The 26,611-nt window shown below is 37.2% G+C and overlaps 1 protein-coding gene across 3 annotated transcripts; it reads left to right on the top strand.

Annotated features, from left to right (window-relative positions):
- fubp3 (far upstream element (FUSE) binding protein 3) lies at positions 1 to 26,217 on the top strand. Of its 3 annotated transcripts, none has more exons than XM_066658190.1 (19): positions 1 to 192; positions 8,999 to 9,110; positions 12,337 to 12,367; positions 13,127 to 13,176; positions 13,582 to 13,653; positions 13,937 to 13,994; positions 16,007 to 16,169; positions 16,598 to 16,696; positions 16,806 to 16,910; positions 17,000 to 17,102; positions 17,900 to 18,000; positions 18,116 to 18,257; positions 20,826 to 20,986; positions 21,972 to 22,045; positions 22,443 to 22,519; positions 22,939 to 23,007; positions 23,318 to 23,389; positions 23,919 to 24,049; positions 24,181 to 26,217. In XM_066658190.1, the coding sequence occupies exons 1-19, from the start codon at positions 91 to 93 to the stop codon at positions 24,187 to 24,189; spliced, it is 1,731 nt and encodes a 576-aa protein (XP_066514287.1). In that variant the 5' UTR covers positions 1 to 90; the 3' UTR covers positions 24,190 to 26,217. The 3 variants fall into 3 exon arrangements, with proteins under 3 accessions (XP_066514287.1, XP_066514295.1, XP_066514280.1); XM_066658183.1 differs by having other exon boundaries at positions 2 to 192; positions 12,334 to 12,367; XM_066658198.1 differs by lacking the exon at positions 22,939 to 23,007 and having other exon boundaries at positions 12,334 to 12,367.
- The last annotated feature ends 394 nt before the right edge of the window (positions 26,218 to 26,611 follow it).

Raw genomic sequence — 26,611 nt, 5'->3', positions numbered from 1 at the left:
CGCTTCTCCCTCCGTTGTGTGTGTGTGTGGCGGTGGTGGTTGTTATTTTTTTTATTTTTTCAGCCTCTGTAGGAGGGGAGGAGGAGGAGGATGATGATGGCGGCGGCGGAGCTGGTGCAGGGACAGGCCTCTGTCTCTCAGCCTGGAATGAAGGGAGACGGTTTCGCCGACGCGCTCCACAGAGCTAGACAGGTAACAGACTCTCTGAGCCGATCTCCAGACCGGCCGCCGGGGCCGAAACACGGCTAGGTTACAGCTTTTACCTTCGAGAACAGCAAGTTAATTTACTAAGAAAGCCCCTGCCCTCCCTCTCCGGCTGCAAACATAACGCCACTCGTGTGCGCGCATACGGATTCAGCGCGAGGTTAACTTAACACACGTTAGTGCAAAAATAACGTTACAGCAAAATCCAGTGTGAGACGTGTGCACTTTTATCCCAAGGTTTTCACACTCTTCCTCTCCACTTTGACAGTACACATGCGCGCTTGCTCCACACTTTTTCCACTCTTTCTGTACCTACAATAAACTTCACATGGCCACATGCCAACTCCAAAATGTGCCACTTGTGCACCATCAACTTTTTCAGGCCTAAAACACGCAGACATATGGCGTGCCACACACAAAGCTCGTCAAATCGACTCGCACGTTGACACACGGAACCACACGTAGCAGAAGCCACACAGTGGCTACTTAGTTGAATTTGTCCGTTCCACCTTAAACGCTGCAGCTGGAATATCTAGTAATTACATGCGCAGTTTAAGGTGGAACGAAGTATTTCCATTATGAGAACTATTTCAGCTTTCCTCGCAGTGGTTCCAGTACAGCAGCAGCCACACGCAATGGTTTCTTATTCGAATCTACCCATTCCACCTTAAATGCTGCAGCTTTAACATGTGTAACATGCGCCATTTAAGGTAGAACGGAACAGTTCTAATAAGGGGAGCAATTACAGCTTCCTTAGATATGTTACCAAAATCAGACGGTTACAATTCGTGCAGTATTGATAATAGTAGACAACAGTTAGCTTGCAGCATTTAAGGTGGAATTGAGCGTACGACTCAAGCCAACTTCAGTTTAATGTACAGTGTGGGCCAGATTAAGCCAACATGTGCCTAGAAGTCGACCAGATATAATTCAGAATTTAAAATACAGCTCCTTAAAAGACTTGCACTGCTTTTTGGTAACTTTTAGGCATTTAGTTGTAGTTTAGAAACCAAAACTGAACCCGAACTCGAGCCTGCAACCTGTTGTAATGTTGAGAAACCTGGAAGTTTGAGAGCTAGGGCCGTTAGCGGATAAGGCTAGCGCTGACTTGGCTGCGTGGCCTAGTTTCCACACACAGCCGTGTTATTTATTTCCGTTGGTTTGTTTGTGTTTTTCAGGCGGTAAACTTAACTTTGGGCCAAGTAAACGGCCACTTAGGTGAAATAAAGTGCGTGAACACGTGATAGGTTTGCATTTGTGTTTGCTGTTGTGAAGGCGTCAACTTTTCTGAGTTAATATTTCGCTATCAAATGTGAAGTTTATTGTTGTTTACATCGCACAAACAAGTTTCAGAGCTCATTATAAGCGTCCTGTCAAAGTTTTAAAGGCTTAATAATGCCGTGTTGAGCCCTGGATATCGTCGAATAAAGGAGTGTGTCAGGGCTAAGGCCTGCTGAAATGTGAGCTAGCACCGATTAGCTCCAGCCGTCGCAGGCCGCCGAAGTTAACTTAAGTAACAAGTTAAGGGGCTGATAAGTTTAAAGCAGGTTTAAAAGTAGGACACACTCAGTCAAGCTCCATGTCTACGCGGGGAAAAACTGACTACCACTTCCCAGCTGACTGGGAAGTGGTAGTTTACCTCATAGTTTTACCAAATCTAAAGGCACTCGTTTCACGTGTAAAAGTATTTTAACTTAAAATATGTTAATCCATAGTCAGTGATTTTTAATATTGGTGCTTATTTTACACTACAACATTCTGAATAGACTCTAAATATATTTAAAGGACAAGTCTATCACCCACTCAAATCTCAAGGCAGTGTTTAAGTTCAGATTATGATTTTGAAAAAGACTTGCTACTTTTCAGGTTCAATATTTGTATGAGGAAAAACTAAAGGCTTTTGATAATAAGCTGTTCATTTTATCAGAAAGTGAACATGAGAAAGACTGGCTTAAGAACATCATGCTGACCGTCTTGTACCAAAGGATGGAGATGACGGGCACGCACTACAACTCTAGAAAAACTCTGAAATTGCTTGACAAGTCATTTGCTGTATGGCCTACATCAGAAACAAGGAGGGTGTTTAAACTTGTTTTAAAAATGCGCTGATTTTATAAAATTATTGTCAAGGATGTTAAAACACACAATTAAAACATAAATGAAGTCTCAAATGCTTGCAACAATCCTTTTTTTTTTGGGTGATCGAGTGCAACTGTTTCAGTCATTAATGTATATATTAATATAGATTTAATTGTGAAATGTATTTTGTTTTTTTTAAGTTCCATGTCAATGAGAAAGTCTTAACAACTTTACCACTAAAGTTTTCTGTACCAATTTTAGCTATATGTAATGTATGTTTTTTTTTTTTTTTTTTTTTTTTTTTTTTTTTTTTTTTTCCCCCCCTGTTTTTTAGGATGAGTCTCAATATCGACAGATTTACATATTTAAAGACCCATAAAATGCAGTTAAACATTTTATCAGTGTTTGAGTGCAACAGTTTTACAGTTTCATGGTACAGTTTACTTTTCGAAGGAATTTTAAAAGTGAGGAATGAGGGCTTGGTTGGGGATTACACTTATTTTTAACAAATATACACTTATTTTTTTCTTGATCAGAAAAAATGTAATAGACGTTTCATTGTAAAGTGGATATATGGCAATAAGCATGTTTTACAGAAAAGCTAAAGGTATTGCTTTTCTTTCTACAAGATCTTAAACCAGCTTTAGGTTCTGTCTGTAGAGTTATTTTGTGCTAAATAGTGTTTTAAAAATACAGTTGAAGCCACCACTGAGTTAAACAGACTTTTGTTCATTTGTCTTTAACATCTCTACCAAATAGTAAAAATGGTTTCTTTAAACCTGTTTCAAAAATTAATTTGAATTCATGAGTCCGAAAACCATGACATAAATGAAACACAATGGTGTCATCTTTACAAGAACCTCCAAGATTCATCTAGAGGTTTAGCTTGTTTGAGTGCATAATTTTTACGTGGAACTAAAGTCTTAGTTTAATGGGGAATTCCAAAAAAATCTTAATTTCTGCACAATTTAATCTTTCAGCTCTCACTGTCATTCAGAACGGTTTGCTTTATTATACTTAAAGTAAAAGTTACCAGTTCTGATTCTTTACAGTAATGGCGATGGGAACCAGAAGTCTTACAACATAAACCTTCATTTTATTTACCCTTGAAAACCACAGGTGAACCTGCCTTACCTGTTCCTTTCTGCCATAAATAGATTTTAAAAATATTTTAAACTGAGACCTAATCATACACTGTTAGGAAAAAAAGGTACTATATGTGTACATTTATTGGTCACTAAAGGTACAAACTGTAAATGTACCCTTAAAGGTACAACAGTGGTTTTCAAGTCCAGTTGTGTTCCCTAAAAGTACATTACATTCTTTTCTCCAGAAGGAGATGTGAATAGGTGTGAGATTTCATTATAGAACTGTGAAAAATAAAAGAACATAATAAAAGTCATAGAGATTAAATTGGGCATATGAAATCAACACAATTATAATAGAAAAAAGTACATTTATGGTTCGTATCTAAAGGCTCTGAATATCCCTTTCAGGCTTCCTGCAATGGATTTATTACCGTTTATTGTGACAACTTTCTAGGAGCAGACTTTGAGACATTAACCTGTTCAGATATCTCAGTAATGTTCTCTAGATAGAAGTGTTTGGATTGACATTGTGTACATCTTAATAGTGTATTTATGGAGAAATCATTAAATTGGAATTTACATGAAAAAAGACTTTACAAGAGAAGTGCCATTCATTTTGTTGCCAGCATTTATAGTTTTAATTTTGTTTAAATGTAAGTGGCCTTTATCTGGAAGCACAGGCCAAGAAAACGTTATATTTATGTATATATAGTTTATTTAATATTTAATCAAAGAAGGCAGTTTTGCTGTGGCATCCTGTCAGACCTACCTTTGTAAGCTTTGTGCTTGCATAACATGAAAAACCAGAAGTGTGTATCAGGCCATTGGGGGCCGCCTCCACTGTTGTGCTTAAGGGTAGACGATATGGAGAATATATAACATGGCTTTCAGTGCTTCAGTATATTTTCATGTTACGTCAGGGCTTTTTTTTTTGACGTTTGTGAACAAGTTGGAACATATAGAACCCACCAGTAAAACAGTAGTGCAGCAACAATGAGTATCTTGATACCTGTCAGTCATTCATTTTTTTTCCAGATATAAAATGTGTTTACTTTTCTTTTACTTTCATGACGTACATAGGTTTCATCGTAAAAGGAAAATGTATTAAGGTATTATATGGGAGTGGTCAATATTTATTAACAATGACAACTTAAGTTAATGTTGCCTAGTGTAAAATGCTCCCCCCACCCCTCTCCTTTTTGGTTATTTTGACCTCTGCTTATTTAACACCAACAGCATTTGTGTTTTTAAATTTTAATATTTTGATCCACAGTGTTTAGCTTTTGATATGTTTTGAGTCACTGGAGTGTCTTTTATGAAGAGCTTCAGGGGTTTTCACTATCTGAAAAGACTTGACTTTAGTATCTTGTTACAGTTTAAAAGTACAGCACTGAGGTTTCTTTTCACCTTTTGATTCTGAGACCGTAAAGCTGCCAGTATTGACTTTACCTGCCATAAAATACTTTGCCTTGTATTCTGACAAGTTTTCAGCAATGAATACCAAATTAAAAATGTAAGTCAGTAGTAACAAATCCATTTCAAAGAGTGCACAGTGGTGAAAATATACACAAAGAAATCTTATTTACAAAAAAAAACCAAAAAAAAAAACAGGACTGTTATGAGACAGTGCTTCTGTTTTTAGATTGTAATTATAGTCATATCCAGTATTATCCATTTCTGGTTTAAGCCACGGTCCTCTGATTTTAAAAAGTTGTTAAACAGTATTGGTAAACTTGTACATTTTTGTTTTAAGAGATTGCAAAACTGTACACTGAACAGAATTAGTTCATAATACGATTTAGGAATTTAAAACATGTCACATATACATTATATATTTGTCCTCAGTGTATTTAGTTGATTGCAATTTTTTGAATTAGTTTCCATGTTTAACTTCCCCATAAACAGGTGGGGTGCATTTTTGTCTGTTGGGTTTATGCAAATACATGTAAATAATAATATAATAAAAAAGGAAACACTTATTACAGTGCCAAGTTTTAATACCTAAGCAGTGCTTAATCCAGAATACAGGATTAAAAAAAATTTAATTAATGATTATACTTGAAGTATACACCGTATACTTGATTATACTGTGAAATGCACACCTTGCATTCATTTCGAGCTTAGGCCACACATTTGTGAATTTTACTATTAAACAACTATCAGAATATTGGTTGGGGATCCTTGCTCGTTCTCCCTCCCTCCCCTTTCAAAATCAGCAGAATGCAGGCTTGGGCTGACGGACACCTGTAGCAGTGTTTTCAAGTTTTCGTCCATGCCACTTGGCTGCGGTTTCCTCTCTGATCCATGTGCTGTGTAGGCCTGTTCTGCAGAGCAGCCATTCGCACATTTAGCTTTTATCAACTCCGCTTGGAAAAAATAGAACTGGGCATAGGGCCAGGATCAGGGTCTGAATTTATGGCCTGTATGGAAAACAACATCTCCAAACACAACGTGGCTACTGGTTTACATAAGGAGTGCCCCAAGGCCTCATTTATTTGTCACTTTGTAGTTAGAAGCTGTGGTCAGGTGCTATCTTTGTGTATTGTGGTGTCAGGTGCTAGTGTTTGGTGTGGTTCATGAAGCACTGGAGAAGTTACATAACCTTCAACACAGAGGCAGTACTTCATGCTGTCTTTTGAAGCGCAACAGGTTCTCACAAGGCTGTTTAAAGCTGTCACAGTCCAGTGTGGTTATGCAATATAGTTGATTATGAAAATGTGCTTTAAAAAGCTCTGTTGCACGGCGTGTGCAAAAGACCAAACTTAATTACTTTGCAAAATATTGATGTCTAAATTTAAGTCATGTACAATGCAAATCAGCAATTTTGCTGCTTAGTCCAGACATTTTAAAGTGGTTGTAGTATGGTGTGTACAGACCGAATACTGGTTTTTGGTTTTGTAGTAATGCATACTGAAACTCTGGTGTGGGTGAATCATTTACAGGAAAAAAAATGACCCGAGTTATTTTGACCAAAACAATTTGTACCACATTATTTCTAATATCTTTTATCAAATCTGAGTGTGAAATATTCTCAGTTATTGGGGTAGTGAAAGTTGTGTGGGTGAGTCACACTGTGGTTTCACCAGTCTAATATTAATATTGTGATTGTTTATTTCTTTTGGTAGTACATTGCAGAATAAGAAATACTAAACTAAATTAATATTTTTGATAAGAATAAATTTTAATATTTTATCAAATAAATGTAATAAAGCACAGGACTAACTGCCTATCACACCACTCGATTGTTTATGGGGGGAAACAAAAGTCAAACATGACGACAAAAGATCTAATTTGGATCATAAACATTGAGTTAAAACAGTTAATGTTTAGAAGTGTGTCACTGTTGGCATGATTCAGGTTACATTACTAAGACCCTCTAGCACATTGTCGTCCCCCCCCCAAATGAATAACCTATATAGATGTTTTATTTATTTTTAACAAACCACTAGGATGCACATTTACTTTTTACATATAGTGAGACACACATACTTTTTGGCTTCTGTTAGTTACTCTTCGCTAGATGCAGGTTTGTTAGACAGCGACACTATTCTGTTATCTGTGCTGCCAGTATCTCAATACTGATTAATAACAGATGCATTGTACAGCTCTGAGATTCTCTGTACCTGGCTATAATTAAAGGCCTTATTTTGCTTACTGTTGTTAAGGCACCACACCTGTTTCTTAGTAGTAGCGCCCACGAGCATGAGCTGACTCACTGGTTGTCATAAATGATCACAATGAAATATTAGAAAAAATACATACATGTTTAAGTGTATCATGGAATGCACTTCACATAATTTATGTAAAAATGACAAATAACACACATTTGGTCATTTCTTAATTTTTTTTGTCATGGACCATTGGGGATATATAATAATTTGGATTACTAAATGGGAATATTTATTTTTACGTAGTTGTAAATGGTTACGGTAAATATTTACATATTACATTGTATATACTATATACGTGCAACATGGCATTCTGAAAATCAATTGGACAGAAAGTTGCTGAATGATTATTACTGGTTTATTTGAAATATTTGAAAGACTTATTACATTGAATCTCTTCATTTACAATGGGGGGCAATGACTAATGTGATAAATATCATGGGTATTGGTGCTTCCAGTATCAGTGCTGGTACAGGGTGAGTCAAAAGTTTGCAGGACATCTTTTTAATTCTTTGAAATGCTACATGACCACCTTCTCATTGGGGAAAAACTTGTCGTTGATCCAATATGGCAGCTTTCAAGATAAGCCCCTCACCCACTATATGCTGGGTGTTCAGATAAAAGCGTGTCCTGCCACTTTTGACTCGCCCTGTAGAGGCATGTACTTGTGAAACAAGCATATATATAACAACCAGTGTTTACTAGCTGCCTAAACCATATAGTAACAAGTAGCTACTACATCTCGTCACATTAATGACATCATCTTATTTTATGTATTTATTTATTACTAAATTAAGATACATTTTTTATTAAACTTGAAATAATCTTTTAAATATAAAGGTATTATATTTTTGCCATATCGCCTACCCTTAAGTGCATACCAACAACGGGGCAACAAGTGTCCAGTTGTTGGTTCTGAATTCCTCTGGCAAGTGTTTACCTCGTCCTGCTCAGAGCGGAGACTTTTCCCTGTGAAGCTGATTTATCCACACACATTACTCACATTCCTCCCCAGCATTCCCCAGAAAGAGGGTTTTGCTAGAGGGAAGAGGTGGAGCTAGCCCACTCGCTCACATTCCCCCTTCCCAGTCTGTCTTTTTTGCGATGTCAACTACCCCCCCCCCCCCCCTTTTTTTTTTTTTTCGCCCCCATCTTTCTTGTCCTGTGCCTGTTGTGCTCTTTCCCCACTTTTACACTTGGTCACTCTTTCCTTCACTCAGTTATTTCATGTTTTCTGTTCTCTCACTCACTCATTCTCTTCTCCTGTATTCTCTTTCTCATGTTCTGTGGGTTTTTTTTTTTTTTTCCCCCCCTTCGTCTTTATATTTTCTACTTCCTACCTTCTCTCCTGTATCATGCAGTGTTGACGGGTTTAGACACCCCAGAGGTGATGGAAATCTCTAATTGGGAGGCACTAATTGAGCATATTATATTTTGATCCTCCCTCCCCGATGGGGGGTGGGTAAAAAAAAAAAAAAACGCATCAATAGGGCCGCCAGGCAGACATCTCAATTTTGTGCAATTTTCTGAAAGGCTATACTTTTCAATGGACAACGCAAGATGACATGGAAAAGAATGGAGAAGTGCACTCTTTTTGTGTCTGCTTTTTCTCTCTCGAATGGCAGCCATCTGTGATGGTGAATGGCTAATTGTAGATCGGAAGCAGCATGATTTTTTTTTTTTATGAAAAGTGAGCAAACGATCGCCACTGATAGAATCTGTAACTATGGCAAGAAAGGCAATAGTTTAAAAGTTTGTGCATTGTAACAGAAATCAAAATTGCATTCTTAGTTGTATAAAAATAGCTATATTTTTATCGCCTTAATTAAAATTTAGTGGCAGATGTTCTGTAAGCACAAATGTAGGTGAAGATGCTTTTTCTCTAAATGTGGTGATTTCTGATGTGTTTTTATATTGTGCTAATCAAACTTTTTCTTTCTTTCTCTGTTTCTCTTTCAGATTGCAGCTAAAATGGGGGGAGAGCAGATGACTCATCTGAACCACACGTCCCCTGTTGTGGACCCTTCCCTCTATGGCTACGGAGGTCAGAAACGATCCCTAGATGAAGGAGGTACGTTTCACTTTTATGTGCTAAAACTACAAAAGTATGGTGTTTGTTGGTCTCTCTGTGGGTATATATTGGCCTCTATAAAGTGATATGATGTTAGTCTATAGATTCACTGGATTAGGGACATCTACCCTGTATCTACACTCATTGTTCATTTTATCAGCTCCACTGACCATACAGGAGCATGTTGTAGTTCTACATTTCTCTGCTTATTTTATCATCCCGATTTCACACTACTCTTCACTGGTCAGAACCCTCATAGAGCATGCATGATTTGGGCAGTGGTTCATTCTCATTGCTGCAGTGACATTGATGTGGTGGGGTTAGTTTGTGTTGTGCTGTTACAAATGGATCAGACACAGCAGTGCTCCTGGAATTTTTAAACCCTGTGTCCACTCTTAGACACACCTCCCACGTTGGTCCACCTTGTAGATGTAAAGTCAGAGACTGTAGTTCATCTGTCGACGCACACTGTGTGTTGGTTGTCCTCTAGTCCTTCGTCAGTGGACACAGGATGCTAGTGGCAGGATGTTTTGGGTTGGTAGTCTCTTCTCAGTCCAGCTGTGACATTGAGAGCTTTAAAATCTCGAGCAGCACTGCTGTGTCTGATCCACTCGTACTAACACAACACCACCACGTCAGTGTCATTGCAGCACTGAATTGTCCACCACCCACTTCTTACCTGCTCTGCTTTGTGGTCTTGTGGGGTTCCTGACAAAAGCAGGGTGAAATGAAAGCATGCAGAGAAACAGCTGGACTACTAAGTGATCCTGTCTGATCAGTGGAGCTGATGAAACAGAAAATGAGTGTAGGTTTTTCTTCTCCAGTGATGATTCAGTGTATGTATATATAATAGAACCATATTGTGATGTAATTTATTACTAACATGTCTTTATATTTCTCACCTAGGATTGTGTTGATTGGAATTGGCTTTCTGTTTTGTTATCGCACGTAGCTTATCTGTGCAAATGTCGTCAGTGTTAGAGATTAAAATCTCTGCCATGTTGCTTGGCAAAAGCTTTGTCTAAGTGTACCTCATGCTGATCTAAATTGATTGAACAGAGACAACGTGAAATCTTAAAGAGCTGAAAAAATGAAATTCACTCTGTTCACATGGTGCTGTGAACTCTGCACAGAGACTGTCTTGGGGTTTTCTTGGTCACCGCGCTCGTTTGTGTGCACGTGTGTGTGTGTGGGTTTAGATATGTGTGGCACATGCTTTGAGAAAGACAGAGCTCCTCAGCTAGTGTTATTTCAGGGGAGGATTACACCTCCAAGCACAAAGTACATTAACTGTTAGGCCTCAGCACAGTCTGTGTCATTGTAAGGACATCCATGTCCTGAAACTGGTGCACCGTTTTAAAGATATGTTTTCTTTAAATTCTCAGTATCATGGGAAGCAAAAAAAAAGCCTCAGAAGCCCTGAGTGCATTGGTCTCAGGAAGTGAGGGTTCTCTGTGAGTTGCACAGCAAGCTACAAAATCAATTCTAAAAGCATGCATAGGGTCCTTATTTACGGTTCTCTTAAAGCACAAGGCAAACACAGGCAGGTGCTGAAGGACAGAAGCTCATGCCCTTATATGGAAAACTGTATATATGATTAACTTGTATCCTAGTTAAAATGTTTTGCAGTAAGCAAATGTAAGTAAACATAATGATGTGGTCTACTTCAGCTGTAGCTTCAAGAAACACAATAGTAAATGGCATTTTAAAAACAGCCAAAGCCACTGATATGAAAAGTGCAAAACCGCCGATAAGAATAGTACACCCCTGAAACAGATCACCATAAAGTTATCTGATATTAAATTAATGTAGGCTTTTGTATCCAAATTTAAGTAATGTACTGGTAGAAACTAGGAACTTTGGTTCAAATTCATGTATTTTAACTAAACTTTTAATGAATTTGTACTTTCCAAATTAGTCTTTTTAGTCTGTAGATTCTTTAATTTTTTTTAAACCAAATTGTGTGTTTAAATTGATTGCTTTTAAACTCTTGGCTGATAGCTTAAATACATTAATAGAAGATCTTTCTAAAAGTATTAAAAAAAAAAAAACTATCAAATTTAGGTTAGATAGGACTGAAATTTATAAATATAGTCATATATTGTACCAGCGAAAAGGTGTCTGTATACCCTGCCTACTGGTCTTTTTTTGGAAATGCGAGTAAATGCAAATTTAGCAACAAATGCCATGAGAATAATGACTACTTGTGTTGGTTAAGGCCATAGGTGTTTCAAACTTAGGGCAATGAATCAAGCAATGGTTCTTAATCTTTAGAGGGTCGATGTGTTTACTTGAGTGTGTATTTACAATGTACCTGTCTTTAAATTTAATTTGAAATGATTAAAATTTAAAGTTGAACTTGATTACACCTGTAAACACCCTGGTTTAGTTGCTGAGCTGCTTTGTGTTTGAGTCACACCACTAAAGTTGAAGTTTTGCTTTTTATTATAAATTTAAATGGCCCAAGAATAATATGGAGTGGTAAACAGTTCGATTCCTGTGCTGAGGCAGGACGTTGAAAGGTGTCCTACAGAATGAGAAAGTACTCCAGCTGTGGTTGGGAAGGTACATTTGCCCAAGTTGGAATACTTCAGCTTGAGTAAAGCCTTATGTGACTCTTCCCACCTCTGTTGCTATGTCTACAGCGTAACTTCTTTCAAACTCTAAAGACCATCTCTCTGCTCAGTGCTGAATAAGTTTTATTGTGATTTGTTTTGATCTGTGTGTAAAGTGATTCCCTCACTTTAGAGTGAAATTTTCCTGTGCGAGTTTGATGGCACACACAAGCGGAAACACAGTTCTCTGCTGTCTCCTCTCATCACTGTCGGTATCGTGTGTGAGAGGGAAAAAAGTGAACGACAAAATAATTTCCAGTCAACATTTGGAAACTCTTTCTCTCTGTTCTTGTCTCTCTGTCTCTCACTCTTCCTCCCCACGCATGCTTCCTTTTCTCTTTTATTCTTTTTTTTCTCTCTGCCATTCTTTATATCTAACTGTCATTCTCTTCTCATTCATCTTTCTTGGTTTCATTTCTCTCTCTCTCTCGATATAAATGTAGAGGAGGATTTATTACTAGGTTTTTATTCAGTCATGGCAAACAGGAGCCTGTGTATTTTTGCAGTAAAAATAAGATTTTGGTTTGCTTTGTAAAGTTAAAATACATGTCTTTTTTAATAACCTTAGCACTTTTTTCTCTCCCCCCGCCCCTAACCAACACCCAAAGTAGGCACCCAGCTTGGGGCAATGGTACATCCAAGGTGAGTTAGAGCCACATACAAACACTTTTAATGAACTTTAAACTTAGTAACTTAATACTGTAAATTGTATAAATGTAATACATTTCTTACCACCCACACATTCTGGTAACTTTCAGTTAATACACAGTTGTTTCTATGAGATGCAACAAACTGACATCACATAGATATCTTTCCTGACAAAATGTACTGAAGTTGTTTATGCGGGTTGTTTGTATTGATACATGGAAGTGAAAATTCTTGCCCAGAATGAAAACTGAAATTTGGAACACATTAAGCTGAACTTGGGAATACATTAAATAGGCTTTCTCTAAAATTATTCCTCTATTATTGTCAACAAAAGGAAACAGTTATGATCATGGAATGTTTAATCATTTCACCTTAAATGCTGCAATACTCCTTGGTTATTAATTGCTGATTCTTGGCCATTTTCTCTTTTCACTTTTTTGATTGTGTAAAACATGCATTTTTGATGGCCACAATTTCAGTGCATATGTAATTATTTATTATTATTACAGTTTGGACTTTTGTATGTTTCCTATGCGATTTTTGATACTGCTGCTAAGATGAACATTTATTTGTACCCTGTGTGTAACAGCAAATTTCAAACCAAGAACATAATGTTTAGAACTTCTTTAAGAAAAATGAAAATGTTGTTTTAGAAATGTTTAAGAAAACATTGAAAAATGTTATGTATTACAGCAAAAAAAAAAATAAAAATAAAAATAATAATAATAATAATTTGTTTTCATTTACTTCCAGGGCTATAATGACAGAAGACTTTAAAGTGCCTGATAAGATGGTGGGCTTCAGTAAGTATTGGGTTTGGGTCTGCAATACAGACATTGTTCGTAAATTGACGTCAACATTGTGAAACAAGCTGTTTTAGTTACTGATATGTTGCTGTACTGTAACACTGTTGCATCACTTACAGGTCAGGCTATGCTCCAAGTTCAATATAAATGTGTTATGTGTTGCATTTCTAGATTTGCCAAAAGCAGGGTTTTTTTCTGCTTATTTCTCATGTAAGGACTGTGTAGAGTAAGCAGTATGTTTTGAGAAAATGCCATGTGTTTCTAACTTTCAAAAGGTTATTTTTTGGGGGGTAATTATCTTAAAGAGAATTTATAAACTATTTTGTTTCTTCACAACATTTGTAAAATCACTATCTTAACAGCCTTGTTTCTTATTCTCATTCATGTTCTGTTGTTTTCCAGTAATTGGAAGAGGCGGCGAACAGATCACTAGAATCCAGTTGGAATCGGGCTGTAAGATCCAGATTGCTGCTGGTGGGTGTCGTTTTATTACTTTGATTCCAACCCCTACACAGATGCCACATTTCATTCATGTAAATCACATGCAGATAAGCTCCCCATTCACGTTTAGAGATAAGAAATGAAGTTATTTCCCTGGCTAGACACTTTCATTTTTCTCCTTTTTGCTTTTGTATATTTTTATTTCTTTTCTGTGTGTTTTGACTGTATCTGTTTGTTGTAGGTAAGTTTTGTTTTTGTTTTTTTTTTTGTTTGTTTTTTTTTGTCGTAAACTGTGTTTTGTGTGTTGCTCCTATAGACAGTGGAGGTATGATTGACCGGCCTTGCACCTTGACTGGGAGTCCAGAGAGCATTGAGTAAGCTCTCACTATTTTAAGGCATTCTGTAATGTAGCTGTTTGTGATTTTTGCTCTGTATGAAAGAAATAAGCCAGCTCGTGTTGAAAAGCAGCAATATTTAAAAAACCCTAACATTAGGGCTTTTATAAGAACATTGTGGCCTATGATTTAAAACATAATTTTAAACATTTGAACATAGTCTCAGTAGTCAGTTCTTAAAACTCTGATTATTAATTCTATGTGGATGTGTACAATCAAGAGTTTTAAAGAGCCCCTCCAATAAAATAGGAGTGTTTAACCTTGTAAACATTTGCATGTATTGCTTATGTCCTAGAAGTGTTTTAAAAATAAATAAATAAATAAATAAATAAATAAGGATTGAAACATGGGAATAGCAGCCAGGATTTTTACATCATATGCCTAACCATCAAATCCTGTCAATCTAAAGTGGCAGGGCTTTAAATATAGCTCAAGATACAGGTTAGTGATTGAGGGGTAGGTGGATACAGATGTAGGGCATAATTGCATGTTCATAAATTCATGCATAATGAATGCAGGTAAAGTTACTTTTAAAGTGATGGGAATAATTTATATATAATAGGCATTTTTTTTGTTTATGTATAACCAAAAGTATTCATTCACCAATCTAAATCATTGCTGGTTTACCAAGCCACAGGTGTAGAAATGCAAGCACCTAGGCACGCAGAATGGGACGCTCTCAGGAACTCTGTGAATTCCAGAGTGTTACTCTGATAAGATACCACCTTATGTTATTTGTTACAAATCCAGTCATGTAAGTTCCTTGCTATTAAATATACCACAATCAACTGTCAGTAGTATTATGAAAGAGTGGCAGCGATTAGAAATGACAGCAAATTGCAGAAAGGTGTCGACCTCTGCACACCTGGCCCAGAGTCTACAGACCTCCAAATTTCATGTGGCCTTCAGATTAGCTCAAGAACAGTGTGTAGAGAGCTTCATGGAATGGGTTTTCATGAGCATTGCAAAGCATCAGATGCAGTAGTGTAAAGCACGCCACCATTGGAGTATACGGCAGTGGAGACGTTCTCTGGAGTGCCAGAAAACTCTTCTGTAAATGCGATGGATGAGCCTGGGTTTGGTTGTTTCCAGAGAAATGGTACTTGCCTTACTGCATCATACCAAGTGTACATTTGGTAGAGTGTGGATTATGGTGTGGTGGTGTTTTTTAGGAGTTGGGCTTGGCCCCTTAGTTCCAGTGAAAATAACTATTAATGCTTCATGTTCCAACATGACTGTGCACCAGTGCACAAAGCAAGGTTCATAAAGACAAGGATGAGAAAGTTTGGTGTGGAACTCACTCAGAGCTTGACTAGTCTGCATAGAGCCCTGACCTCAACTTGACAGAACACCTTTGGGGTGAATTAGATCAGAGACAGCAGGCCAGGCCTTCTTATCCAACATCAGTGCCTTTCCAGAAGAGTTGAAACTGGGCCGACATCATATTAAAACCCATGGGTTAAGAATGAGATGTCATTCAAGTTCATATGCATGCAAAGGCAGACAACTGAATACTTTTGGCTATATATATATATATCAAATCAATATGATTTTTAACTGTCTATCCCAATCTGCTTTACTGCAGAACACTCCTTTGGGACAAATAAATACTAATAACAGCCCTGTTCTTAGTAATGTTACATTTTCAGTCTACATGATTTGATTACTCCTTGAACTATTGTGACACACAAACACTCATGAAGAACTTTGGGGAAACTTTTAACATGCTTCATTTAGTATTTATTTTATTAGTTTTATTTTTTTCCATAACCATTTTTTTTCAGTGTTTGCCATGCTTTTTTTTAAAGACAGTGGGACATATTCATGTCCTATATATTTAATGCTGTGACAGGTGTTTTGCCTTTCCCAACCTTTTTTTTTTTTTAATGTTTATAGTAAATGTACCGTAAACACTTTTCCCCTATTTCTGTCTGTACTTCTCTGGAGTACAGTGCTCTGGTTCTGATTTCTCTGCTGATTGTGTCCATCAGGCAGGCGAAGCGACTGCTTGGTCAGATTGTGGACCGGTGTCGGAATGGACCAGGCTTCCACAGCGAGATGGATGGCAACAGTGCCATACAGGAGATCCTGATCCCCGCCAGCAAAGTGGGCCTAGTCATTGGTAAAGGAGGCGACACAATTAAACAACTTCAGGTAGGATGTTGTGTTGTTTTTTTTTTTAAATTTTTTTTTTTATTAATTGTCCCCTCCCCCTCTCAAGTGAACATTTTCAATAGCTGACTAATACTTTTAAATACAAACTTAATTACATACAGACAAGCTTGGACCAGGCCTATCCTGTGATTTGTTTAGTCAGAAATTTAGAAAATAAAAATGTTTAATTTTTTTTTCAAGGGTGTTTGTCAGTTTAGGACTAATCTTTCATCACAGCAAAATCTTATAGCTCTGAAATATCTTTTAAACCAAGCAATTGAATTTCATCAAGAAATGTTCACACTAGCAGGATGCAGTTTCAAATTGTGTGTGTGTGATTTGACTGACTGATATTAATATAATTTCATTGTGATAGATAATGAGCTCTACTTAATTAAAACTTATTGTATCTCTTCTGTGGGCTTCAGGAGAGAACAGGAGTGAAGATGATCATGATTCAGGATGGCCCAATGCCCACTGGAGCAGACAAGCCTTTGAGAATCACTGGAGATCCCTTTAAGGTTCAGGTAAATAACATGCCTCATGCTTGTCAGTGACCCTTCTTTTAGTTTTAGCCACAAAACCTTCTTAAGCATTTTCTGTGGCTAACTTGGATTTACACTTTGTGTCTCTCAGCAAGCGCGGGAGTTGGTAGTGGAGATCATCCGGGAAAAGGACCAGGGAGACTTCAGGACTGGTAGAGGAGACTTCAGTTCCAGACTGGGAGGAAGTAGCCTGGATGTAAGAGCAAGGCGAATATTGAATCTCATAAAGGGCCTCATTCAGTGAAACTGATTTTGAAGCTGTTTTTCCTCCATGTTTCTGATTAGGTGGCTGTGCCTAGATTTGCAGTGGGCATTGTCATTGGCAGAAACGGGGAAATGATAAAGAAGATCCAGAATGATGCTGGTGTGAGGATTCAGTTCAAGCCAGGTCAGTGTGGACAAGGAAGGGGGGTGTCCCTAGTATGCTGGCTCTAGCTGGGATGAAGGGAGAGTAGGATGGCCTTCCCTCTATCCTAATCACTCAGCACATTGTTAGTCGTTGTTGGCAAAGGGTGCGGTTTGGCATTTCATGTTCTTAAAGTGATAATGTGCAGGCAACTGTTTGAAAAGAAGCAAAGGCTAGCTTTACATACAATCAATCAATTTATACATACCAAACAGGACAGTATTGCATATTGGACCATCTCTCAGCTCCAAATATGAAGGGTGAAATTGTAAGGGAATTTCCAAAAAAAAACAACATATTTTTCATAGTTATAACTTGTGGAAGCGCTGTTTAAATGAGTGCAGAATCTCAATTTAATTGAGGATTCTTGGGGACAGGGCTTGGGGACATCATCCAAATCATAAATCCAAGTCTAAAGAGTATGCAAAAGTGTTCATAAGTTTAGATTATTTCTATATATTTTATTTTATATGTTTATATATAATATTTTAATATATTACCTTTTATGTATGGTTATGTATGTTTCTACAAGGTTTCCCAATAATAACATTAGTCTCGTGTTTAACGTAGTCTTGTATTTAATGAAGTCTATATATGTCCAGCCAAATAAATGTGTACAAATTGGTGTAAAATAAACTGCTGACGACTGAGTTGGTGTGAGATTTACGATGCATGTCTAAAAGTCAGTACGTTTTGACACTCAATGAAGTATTTTGGCTTCATACATCAACAAATCTCTCTACGTACAATAAATAAAATGTATTAATATAATGTTTCAGATGATGGAATCAGCCCAGACAGGATTGCTCAGGTGATGGGTCAGCCGGACAGATGTCAGCATGCGGTTCACCTCATCAACGAGCTGGTCCACACAGCACAGGTACAACAGGTCACTGTTTTAAGTATACTTTGTGAACTTTGCCAAAATCAGCAGAAAGTCAAGTAAGGTTGACTTTAGGTAGTCTGCTCTGAAACATGGCTTGTTGTCACTTCAGGAGCGTGATGGTTTTGGGGGGCCCTTGGGATCGAGAGGCCGGGGAAGAGGTAGAGGCGACTGGAACATGGGAGCGCCAGGTGGACTTCAGGAAGTGACTTACACGATACCAGCAGACAAGTGTGGCCTTGTGATCGGCAAAGGTAGGGTTCCCTGCAGATTTGTGGCTTTGCACATTTTTATTAAAAAGTTGTAAAGACTTAAAATATTTCATGGACATAAAAGGTAAATGAACACTTGAAGCTTCCCAATACAAGATCATCTACTTCAGTTAAAACCTGCATTGCATGACATGGCACACTGTGTCTGTTATTTCTGGCTGTGAAAACACAAAAACTGACAGATTTGTGTTTTCTCAGCATATGAACTTTGATTGCTATGCATTTTGTTTTGGTGATGTCAGCTTTTTGAAATGATCAGATCTTGAACTGTTAATTAATAATTGACAAAGTCAGCCTAATTGCATGTGATATTTAAAGCAGTGTCCAGTATGATTTAGAAAGGAATTGTCTCATCTGAGACTAATTACGTCACTGTCAAGGATTTTGGGGAATATTCATAGGGGTTAAAAAAAACTTGCTTTGATTTAAAATATAAGCATGTGACAGAGTGGGTTTTGGAGGTGAAACCAACTATTCCTGATCCTGTATTGTGTTCCGCTTGCCAGCTGTGATTTATATCACAATGTGGGTGCTGGTATGTTAATTTGGCTCTGCTTAGCTATGTATAAATGTTTTGCATTTCTAACATTTGAGAAACTGACCAAAAACCCCCTGACATTAATTTTACTCAGAGTATCAACTCCTTCATACATAACTTGTACTGTGTCCTTGTAATCAGAGTATTTATGCAGTGTTTTGTTTGAAGTACTAATGAGAAGGAAATATACACACCAAAGCTTGAAAATGTAACAGTTTTATTGTTACTGTGATTAAATACTTTGCAATATTTTATTTTATTTTTTATTTTTTTATTTTTTTTTTTTTAATTATTATTTTAGGGTGTCTTTTCATGTGCACAAACCTAGCTTTCACATCTAATCTCATGCGCTTGGGCAGTGACTGTAGTCAAACATAATGAAAACGTCCCCCATCAGTTTCCCCAAGTTGTTAAACTCTCAGGTCTGAGACACACATTTCATTGTTTCCTCTAAGTGCTTAAGTAAGCCTTTTCACTGAGCATTTAAGACCACCAGCAAAACTCTCACGCCATTTTAAGACCCCTTCTTCTGCATTCCCTATATATAAACCCATCCCAAATAAGACTTGGGGTGTTGGCCAGGACCGGGCTTAGTCCATGAACTGAACGGTCAGTGTCTTTATTCATTTCTCTGTCGTGCTTGGAGAGCTCATAATGGCTTCATTATTAGAGAAGTTAAATTTGTTTGACAATAGCTTAATGGCCCATGCCTAGTCCATCGGCCTTGGCAAGGAGTCCGAAGTAGGTGGAGCTTCATTGAGGGGTTTTTTCAGCCTGGGGTCGTGTTGGGTCAAGCGGGTGTCACCTCGAAGTGAACAAACGTGTAATTGATTTTGGGGACATCCTTACACCCACCCTCCCCTCACACCCACACACCCACAGGAAACCTTTTAAAGACATTGTCATTGGGCAGGGGACCATGAGACAATGTCCCCCTTCAGCTTTTTCCTTCATAAGGTGAAGAAAAGCCTGGATCCAGAGAAGGATACGCTCTAATTTTGTCTATCACTTATGCTGCGGAGGAGACTTTTTTTTTTCCTCTTTAACACTGATTCCATGTCAGTCTCTTAGTGTTGCTCCTTGTCTCATTTTCTGTGAAAACAAATTGTCTGCCATTGACTGAGCAGTTTGATTTGTTATATGTTTAAAACAATAATAAATGAAAAGTGCTATTAGCCCAGGAGCTCCTTACTGCACATGGCTCCTTTTATATGTTAGGGTTGAACTTTACCAGCATCACATTTAGACTGAGGGGAGTTGAACTGTGCTAACAATGAGGAACTACTTGAAGCTTTAACCCTCTAGTTAAGGGTTACTGTTAATTGTATTGTTTCAATTTTGCAAACGCAACAGACAGTGCATAGTTCATAGCATTTTTTCAGACCAGCTCTGTATTTAGCATTTGAGAATGCCAAAAGCATCTTTTGAAAGCAGTCTCTGAATTTGGCCAAAGATCCTGTACACTGGGTCAGGTCCAACAAAACAAGCAGATGAGTGTTATAAAACACCCTGGACAAGTTTTGTTTTGTTGCTGTGTGGTCTTTGACTTTGACTGCGCAGTGCTGTATGTGTACACTAATCTACACATGCACATAAAAAGGAATCTTATCTGGCAGTGGTGGTAAGAAAACAGAGTGGTCCTAAGGCATGGATAGGAAAGAAGTGGTGGGGAAATGTCAGTTGCTGTAGTGACAATGGTTCAGTCCAGTGCTGAGGCTGGTACTGTGTAGCCTACACAGAACAAGCTAAAATTCATTATTATTTTATTTAGGAAAACACCTTCATTGCTTTTTTTAAATTTAATTTTATTTATTTTGCACGTTTTCAGCATTTTAATGCGCCTCTTTTTTTTGTGATATTTGCAAGTTTTTGGTGAATTTTATACATTTTCACAAACCAAAAGTGGCCCAAGGCAGGGTTTGAACAAAGAGCCCTGGAGCTGTGTGATTAAAGGTAATTACATATAAAATATATGGAGTGATTTTCATTCATTTTAAATATTTTATCCTCAGGTGGTGAGACCATTAAGAACATCAACCAGCAGTCTGGAGCTCACGTGGAGCTGCAGAGGAATCCTCCGCCCAACACTGATCCCAATGTGCGCATCTTCTCCATCAGAGGAACACCGCAGCAGATGGAGATGGCCAGACAGCTCATTGACGAGAAGATTGGGGTATGAACTGTGGATTCATAATACAAACCTTGAGCAAGGTTCCATAGACAAATATTTGGATGGCTAAATACATTATATAAATTACACCTCATATCAGTACACTTCAGTTTCACTGCATTTGTACACTACTGTTTATACATGTACCAATTTCTTCAGAATGGATGCATTAATATGGTAGACTGGTTTTGCCCGACCAATCAGCTTGAGCTATACGTGCCAATCTGTTAGACACCATTGATGCTGCCACAAATGAAAGTACTGTCATATTTAGAAAATAGACCATTGCATGATTTCGGGATACAATGCTCTGAAGACATTTCCATGAGAGTTCCAAGATGTGCCCTTCTGATTCCTAGGTTTTGAATTTGAGTTTGAATTTTATCCTTTATAGAACTGGGCAAATTCAAGCAGTAGAATGAAAGTGAAAGCTTGTGAGATTCAGGATGTGGGTTTTTCTGAGTAGTTTGATGCCAGCTGAGGTGGCAAAGTAATGTTTACTTGTGGTCAACATGGGCTTGATTGTAGCAAAGTCTTAAATAGGTGTTTTAAGATTTGAGCCTGAACATGGCGATGGCTTTGATTTTGAAGCATTAGGTTTAATTTTAATAGAAAATCTTTATCCAAATTTTTTGCTGAAATTAAAAGCTCTTTTTGCTGATATTGGCTTTATTGCACCAAAATAGTTGATCTGAAACATGGGGGAAATCTTGAACATTTACTATAGTCGTCAGTGATTTATACCCCACGTCAGTGTATGTTGCATGCTTATAGAATTTCCATTTGTCTTGCTGTTTGTGGCCCTCTAGTAGGTGGTCTTAATTCAACCCAGATTCTTTTGTCTTGGGGTACGCTTGCCGCGTTGGTAAGAGCCAGGGTTTATCCTGCCCACTATCAATCAATCAGCAGAGCTTAATAGGGTGCGTTAGGACCTGTGTGTGACCTGTGACCTCTCCTGGTTTGTTCATTCTATCTGTCTGTTTTCCAGGCCTCAGGGCTGGGGGGCAGCAGCAGCTTCAGCCTCAGTCCTTTCACCCAAGGACCCGCTACTCCACACCAGAAGTGAGCCTCATTTATCTCTTTAAAGTGTTATTTTATAATTACTGTGATAAATTAGGTCATGTTAGGTGGTGGGTTAATTATGTATTTATATGCATTTACATATAAGGGAAGATAGTGTTCACATATTGTAATGTGTTTAGTGTATTTTGCGCGTCATGATGCATATAATCAGGTTTTATAGAACACTGAATATCTACAGAAACTGTAATATTTTGAAATAAATTTTTATCATGAAAGCCTTCAGGTTTCAGTTCCTTTGCCAAGTGGCACACACTCCATAAGTTTCAATGTTGCCAGTTATGTGGATTGTGTTTTTGTCAGTTCTGTTGCCATTTACTGACACGTTGTTCGTTGTGCTTCCCCCACCCACCCCCTTTTTCCTCCTTGGGTATGCTAGTGGACCGCAGACTTTCATGACTGGAGGTTGGGGTGCTACATACCAGACATGGCAGCCTCAGGGGCAGCAGGACCCCAGTGAGTAACTCCACAGTTCTGTAAATATGTTCTCACTAAGGATGCATGATGCATACAAAAATACCTTGGTATCATTATGTAGTTACAGTCATATGCTGAAGTTGAGAGACCTCATTTAAATTTAGTGTTTTTTTTTTTGTTTTTGTTTTTTTTTTTTAAATGATAGTGCACATTGTTCCTGAAGTCTTGATTAGTCATCAAAATTTTAGAGATCTGCTTTATAGAGAAACTTTCTACATGTGACCTGTGCAATTAAGACTGAAATGAACATTGTGCCCCTTTTCTGACAGATTTCACAACTTCTGTGGCATTATTAGCTGATAACTGCTCGGAAACGAGAGAAGAACGGAAACTGTTTTCATGTGCATCACTTGTTGGTTTCCTTTTTGCTGTGACGCTATTGGTCTCTGTCGTTGCAGGTCACAATGGATCTCAGACAGGGCAGATGGATTATTCCAAAGCGTGGGAGCAGTATTACAAAAAGCTAGGCAAGTGTTACTTGCTCTGCTATTTTTGCCATTAACCAAAAGTACTGCTAAACACTTTGGTTATTAATTCATTTTCAGAATTAGTTTGTGACATGCGCTGAATGGAAACCTCCAAATTTATCTGTTTGGTCATGTTCTTTTATGTCAGAATTGAGTTATTTGAAATGTCTTGACATGGCATAATAGACGCTTTTAGCAGCAGTCTTACAGAATTAAATCTCAGGGATACTCAAATCATGCTCAGAGCACTACAGCATTCAGACTTAAGGTTTGAATGTACTGATGTCTGTCTTTTATTTGTCTTCTCCAGGTCAGCAAAGCCAAGCTCAGAGCACCGTTCCTGACTACAGTAAAGCATGGGAGGAGTATTACAAGAAACAAAGTAAGTTTGTTCTCTACTATAAGCTTTAAATGACGTGTACAGTAATCAGCAGTGCTATAGATATCTAACCTCACACTTTCACAGCAAATGGCTAATTGCTGAATTCCATTAATGAACACATTATATATTAAATGTTACGATACCTACACGAGAGGTGTTTATCTATCTACTTATTTATTTTAATAACTAAATTGACTATATCCAGTTTAATGACAGTTACAACAGTTAAATAAATTATTTTCTTTATTATATTTTACTAGCAGTAGTTTGTGTGTTCGTTCAGATTTTCTTTTTTGGATGCATTTATCCAAGGAATTCAGCAAGCTGCCAATTGTTTTCTTTGTTTGGAGAAACTGCATAAAACTGGTGGCAGAAATTGACAGTATTATGGAGATGAAGATTTTGATATGTTGAAAGTGATGCATACATGACTTCCTTTAGAAACCATTGGAATCCATTACTGAGGTCTTACATGCCCTTTGTATATGGTCACTCCCATCATCCTTTTCTTTCATTCTTCCCTTCTCAGGTCAGGCTGCAGCTCCTGGGTCTCAGCAGAGCTCCCCTCCAGACTACAGCGCTGCCTGGGTGGAGTACTACAGACAACAAGGGGCTTACTACGGCCAGGGGGCTCAGCAGACTCAGGCTCCAGGCCTTCAGGTACTCACACAAACATGTCTTACAATCAATCACCAAAGCAAAGTGAGGTCAATATATTAGCTTACAATTTAAGACAATCTGTTCGATTGTGACCTGGATATTTCAGCAGTTCTCATTTCTGTCTCTCGCAGGATCATTAGAGCGGATACCCTTTAGTTGAAGATTTTTGAATGATTGAGAAGATGAAACAAACCTTTTGTAACAGAGGTTTCTAGATTTGCAACGCCTTGAAGACTTTTACTTTTTTTTCTTAGTGAGAAACACTAGCTGTAGAATGACTTATACAATTTAAGAAAAAAGAAAGATTTCTAAATCAGGAACATAAAAATTGTTACTAAATACTTGTGTACACCATTATTTGAATGAACAATTTCCGGGATCCTTTTTGGACAACCAGAGGGGTGTTTTTTTTTTTTTTTTTTTTTTTTTTTTTTTTTTTTTTTTTGTCCCTCACCCTTTCCTCCCCTCTTTCTTTTTCTCCTGTTCTTTTTTTTTTTTTTAATTCAAGTGAAATAGCCAAAATGAACCCCGGAATTGTAACATTTCAGCAATCGCAATATAATCTATTTTTTCTAGTTCTGTTGCAATAAAATCGTAATTATGGGCTTAGCAGTCTTGAACATATTTTGTTTTGTTCTTGTCATGAAATGTTTTAAGAATGTGTAAAAAAAAATGTTTTTTTTTTTTTTTCGTTTTACATAAAGCAATTTTAATTCAGTGAGATAAACTGTGATGTTTTGTTACAGGCAAATGTTTTTTTTTTTTTTTTTTTTTTTTTGTTACACAATACGGTGAGTGATGTTGGCAAATAGCAGTCAATTCCTAATTTAATTCCTCTTGTGTTTTGTATTCTGTTTTTCATTGTCATTTTATTGTACTCTGGTTTAAAAAAAGGTGCAATATCTTATTTCATATTTGAAACAAAGATGGATTTCGCTAATATTTTGACAGACGTTTAACTTGTAGTTCTTTAGGGTTTTTTTTTTTATTTTTATTTTTTTTTCTAGGCATATGGAAATGTAATGGCTAATTTGTATTACCTTGATCTGATATGGGAAAAGGGGGTCTTGCATATTGTGAGTTTATTGCCTTTGCTATCTTGTAAAACTATGTATGTACACTCAGATACTTGACTAAATACTTTATTTAAATATATATAAATATATAATTAAATCAAAGACGTTTTTCTTTTTTCTTCATGGAGTCATTTTTGCAGGAAAACTGTCCCTGTTTTTCTGTTCTGTTTTCTTACTGAATTTTTTTCAAAGATCGTGAATGTGTAATTTGAAATTTGATGTTGCATCTTCATATATGGACAAAATGAGAGATGATAGGTTTTTATGTATGTTCTGTACTTAAACCGTTCAAGACTGCTAAGCCTCCAGATTCCTATCTGTGTATTAATTGTAGTTTTTTATATTCTAAGTATTAAGATCAAAGTTGTCTTATTTGGTACCACCCAGCTCCCTTGATGCCCCAACCAGTACACACTGTGGACTCATGTACAGTCCGATGCTAATAACTTTTTAAGTAATTATTTTTCTTTCTACTCTGTGTGATCTAATATATGTATGAATGATTAGTTACAAATTGAATCTAGTATTAACTTCATTGCGTAATGAAAAGGGATATTATAATTTCAAATGTTTAATTTTAGTGTTTTATTTTCCTCATGTGTACAGGTAACCGTGTATTAAAAACATCAAAAGACTACTTTTTGTGTTTTTGCTTTATTTTAATCCTTTTTGCTTTCTTTTTTTCTTTTTGGTTGTCTGTAACACATTCCGGTTCATCTTTTCACTTGAAGCGCCGTGTAGCCAAGACTGGACAGTCCACAGCTCTTTTCATGTCACGTTTTGAAAGATGACTATGTATGTGATGCATCGCTTTGTATTATTTGTGGTGTGTAAAGAAGAAATCTATTTTCTATGCTACTTTATAACCTTTAACAGCTGAAATAAATGGCACGCAAGTTCCTTGTGGTAAGATGGAGAGTTCCTTTATGTAGTTCAACAGTTTTCTTTGTTGCAAACTGATTTATAGAAATGTTTCTTAAAAATGAAGTTGCGTTTGAGTGTCGGTAAATGGTTTGTTTCAATTCTTTATTACTATCACTGTTGTTTGTAATTATGTAATTGCATAATTCATTTTGAAGTGATTTAATTATATTTACATTGGATTTGCATTCTGCATCAGCATTGAGTCTGCATTTATTTCATTTTAGTCACTATGTGGTTTCATGTTTCAACAAACTCTTCTACTTTCAAACACAATGTTTAATTCACACATCATCGAACTGTGATCAAGGAATAATATCACATTGCTCCATGCTTCTAAGTAACTGACTTCCCTTACGTTACTGTGCCAACATGCCCCCAGTTGCCTTTAAAGGAGGAAAAGTGTGGGCATCCCTCCCCTATTTTCCTACAAAAGACACATCTGTCCATCTGCTGTAATCTGAAACTTCATGAAATATCACTGTCACCAGCTCCGTATGAAAAAGTGAGCAATTAAACGGTGATGCACATTATATAAAGGGAACAATTTTGAGTCCTCTGGCTG

Source organism: Hoplias malabaricus, chromosome 2 (genome assembly GCF_029633855.1).
Source record: "Hoplias malabaricus isolate fHopMal1 chromosome 2, fHopMal1.hap1, whole genome shotgun sequence".
Taxonomy (NCBI): Eukaryota; Metazoa; Chordata; class Actinopteri; order Characiformes; family Erythrinidae; genus Hoplias; species Hoplias malabaricus.
This window is presented reverse-complemented; position numbering and strand designations above follow the sequence as displayed.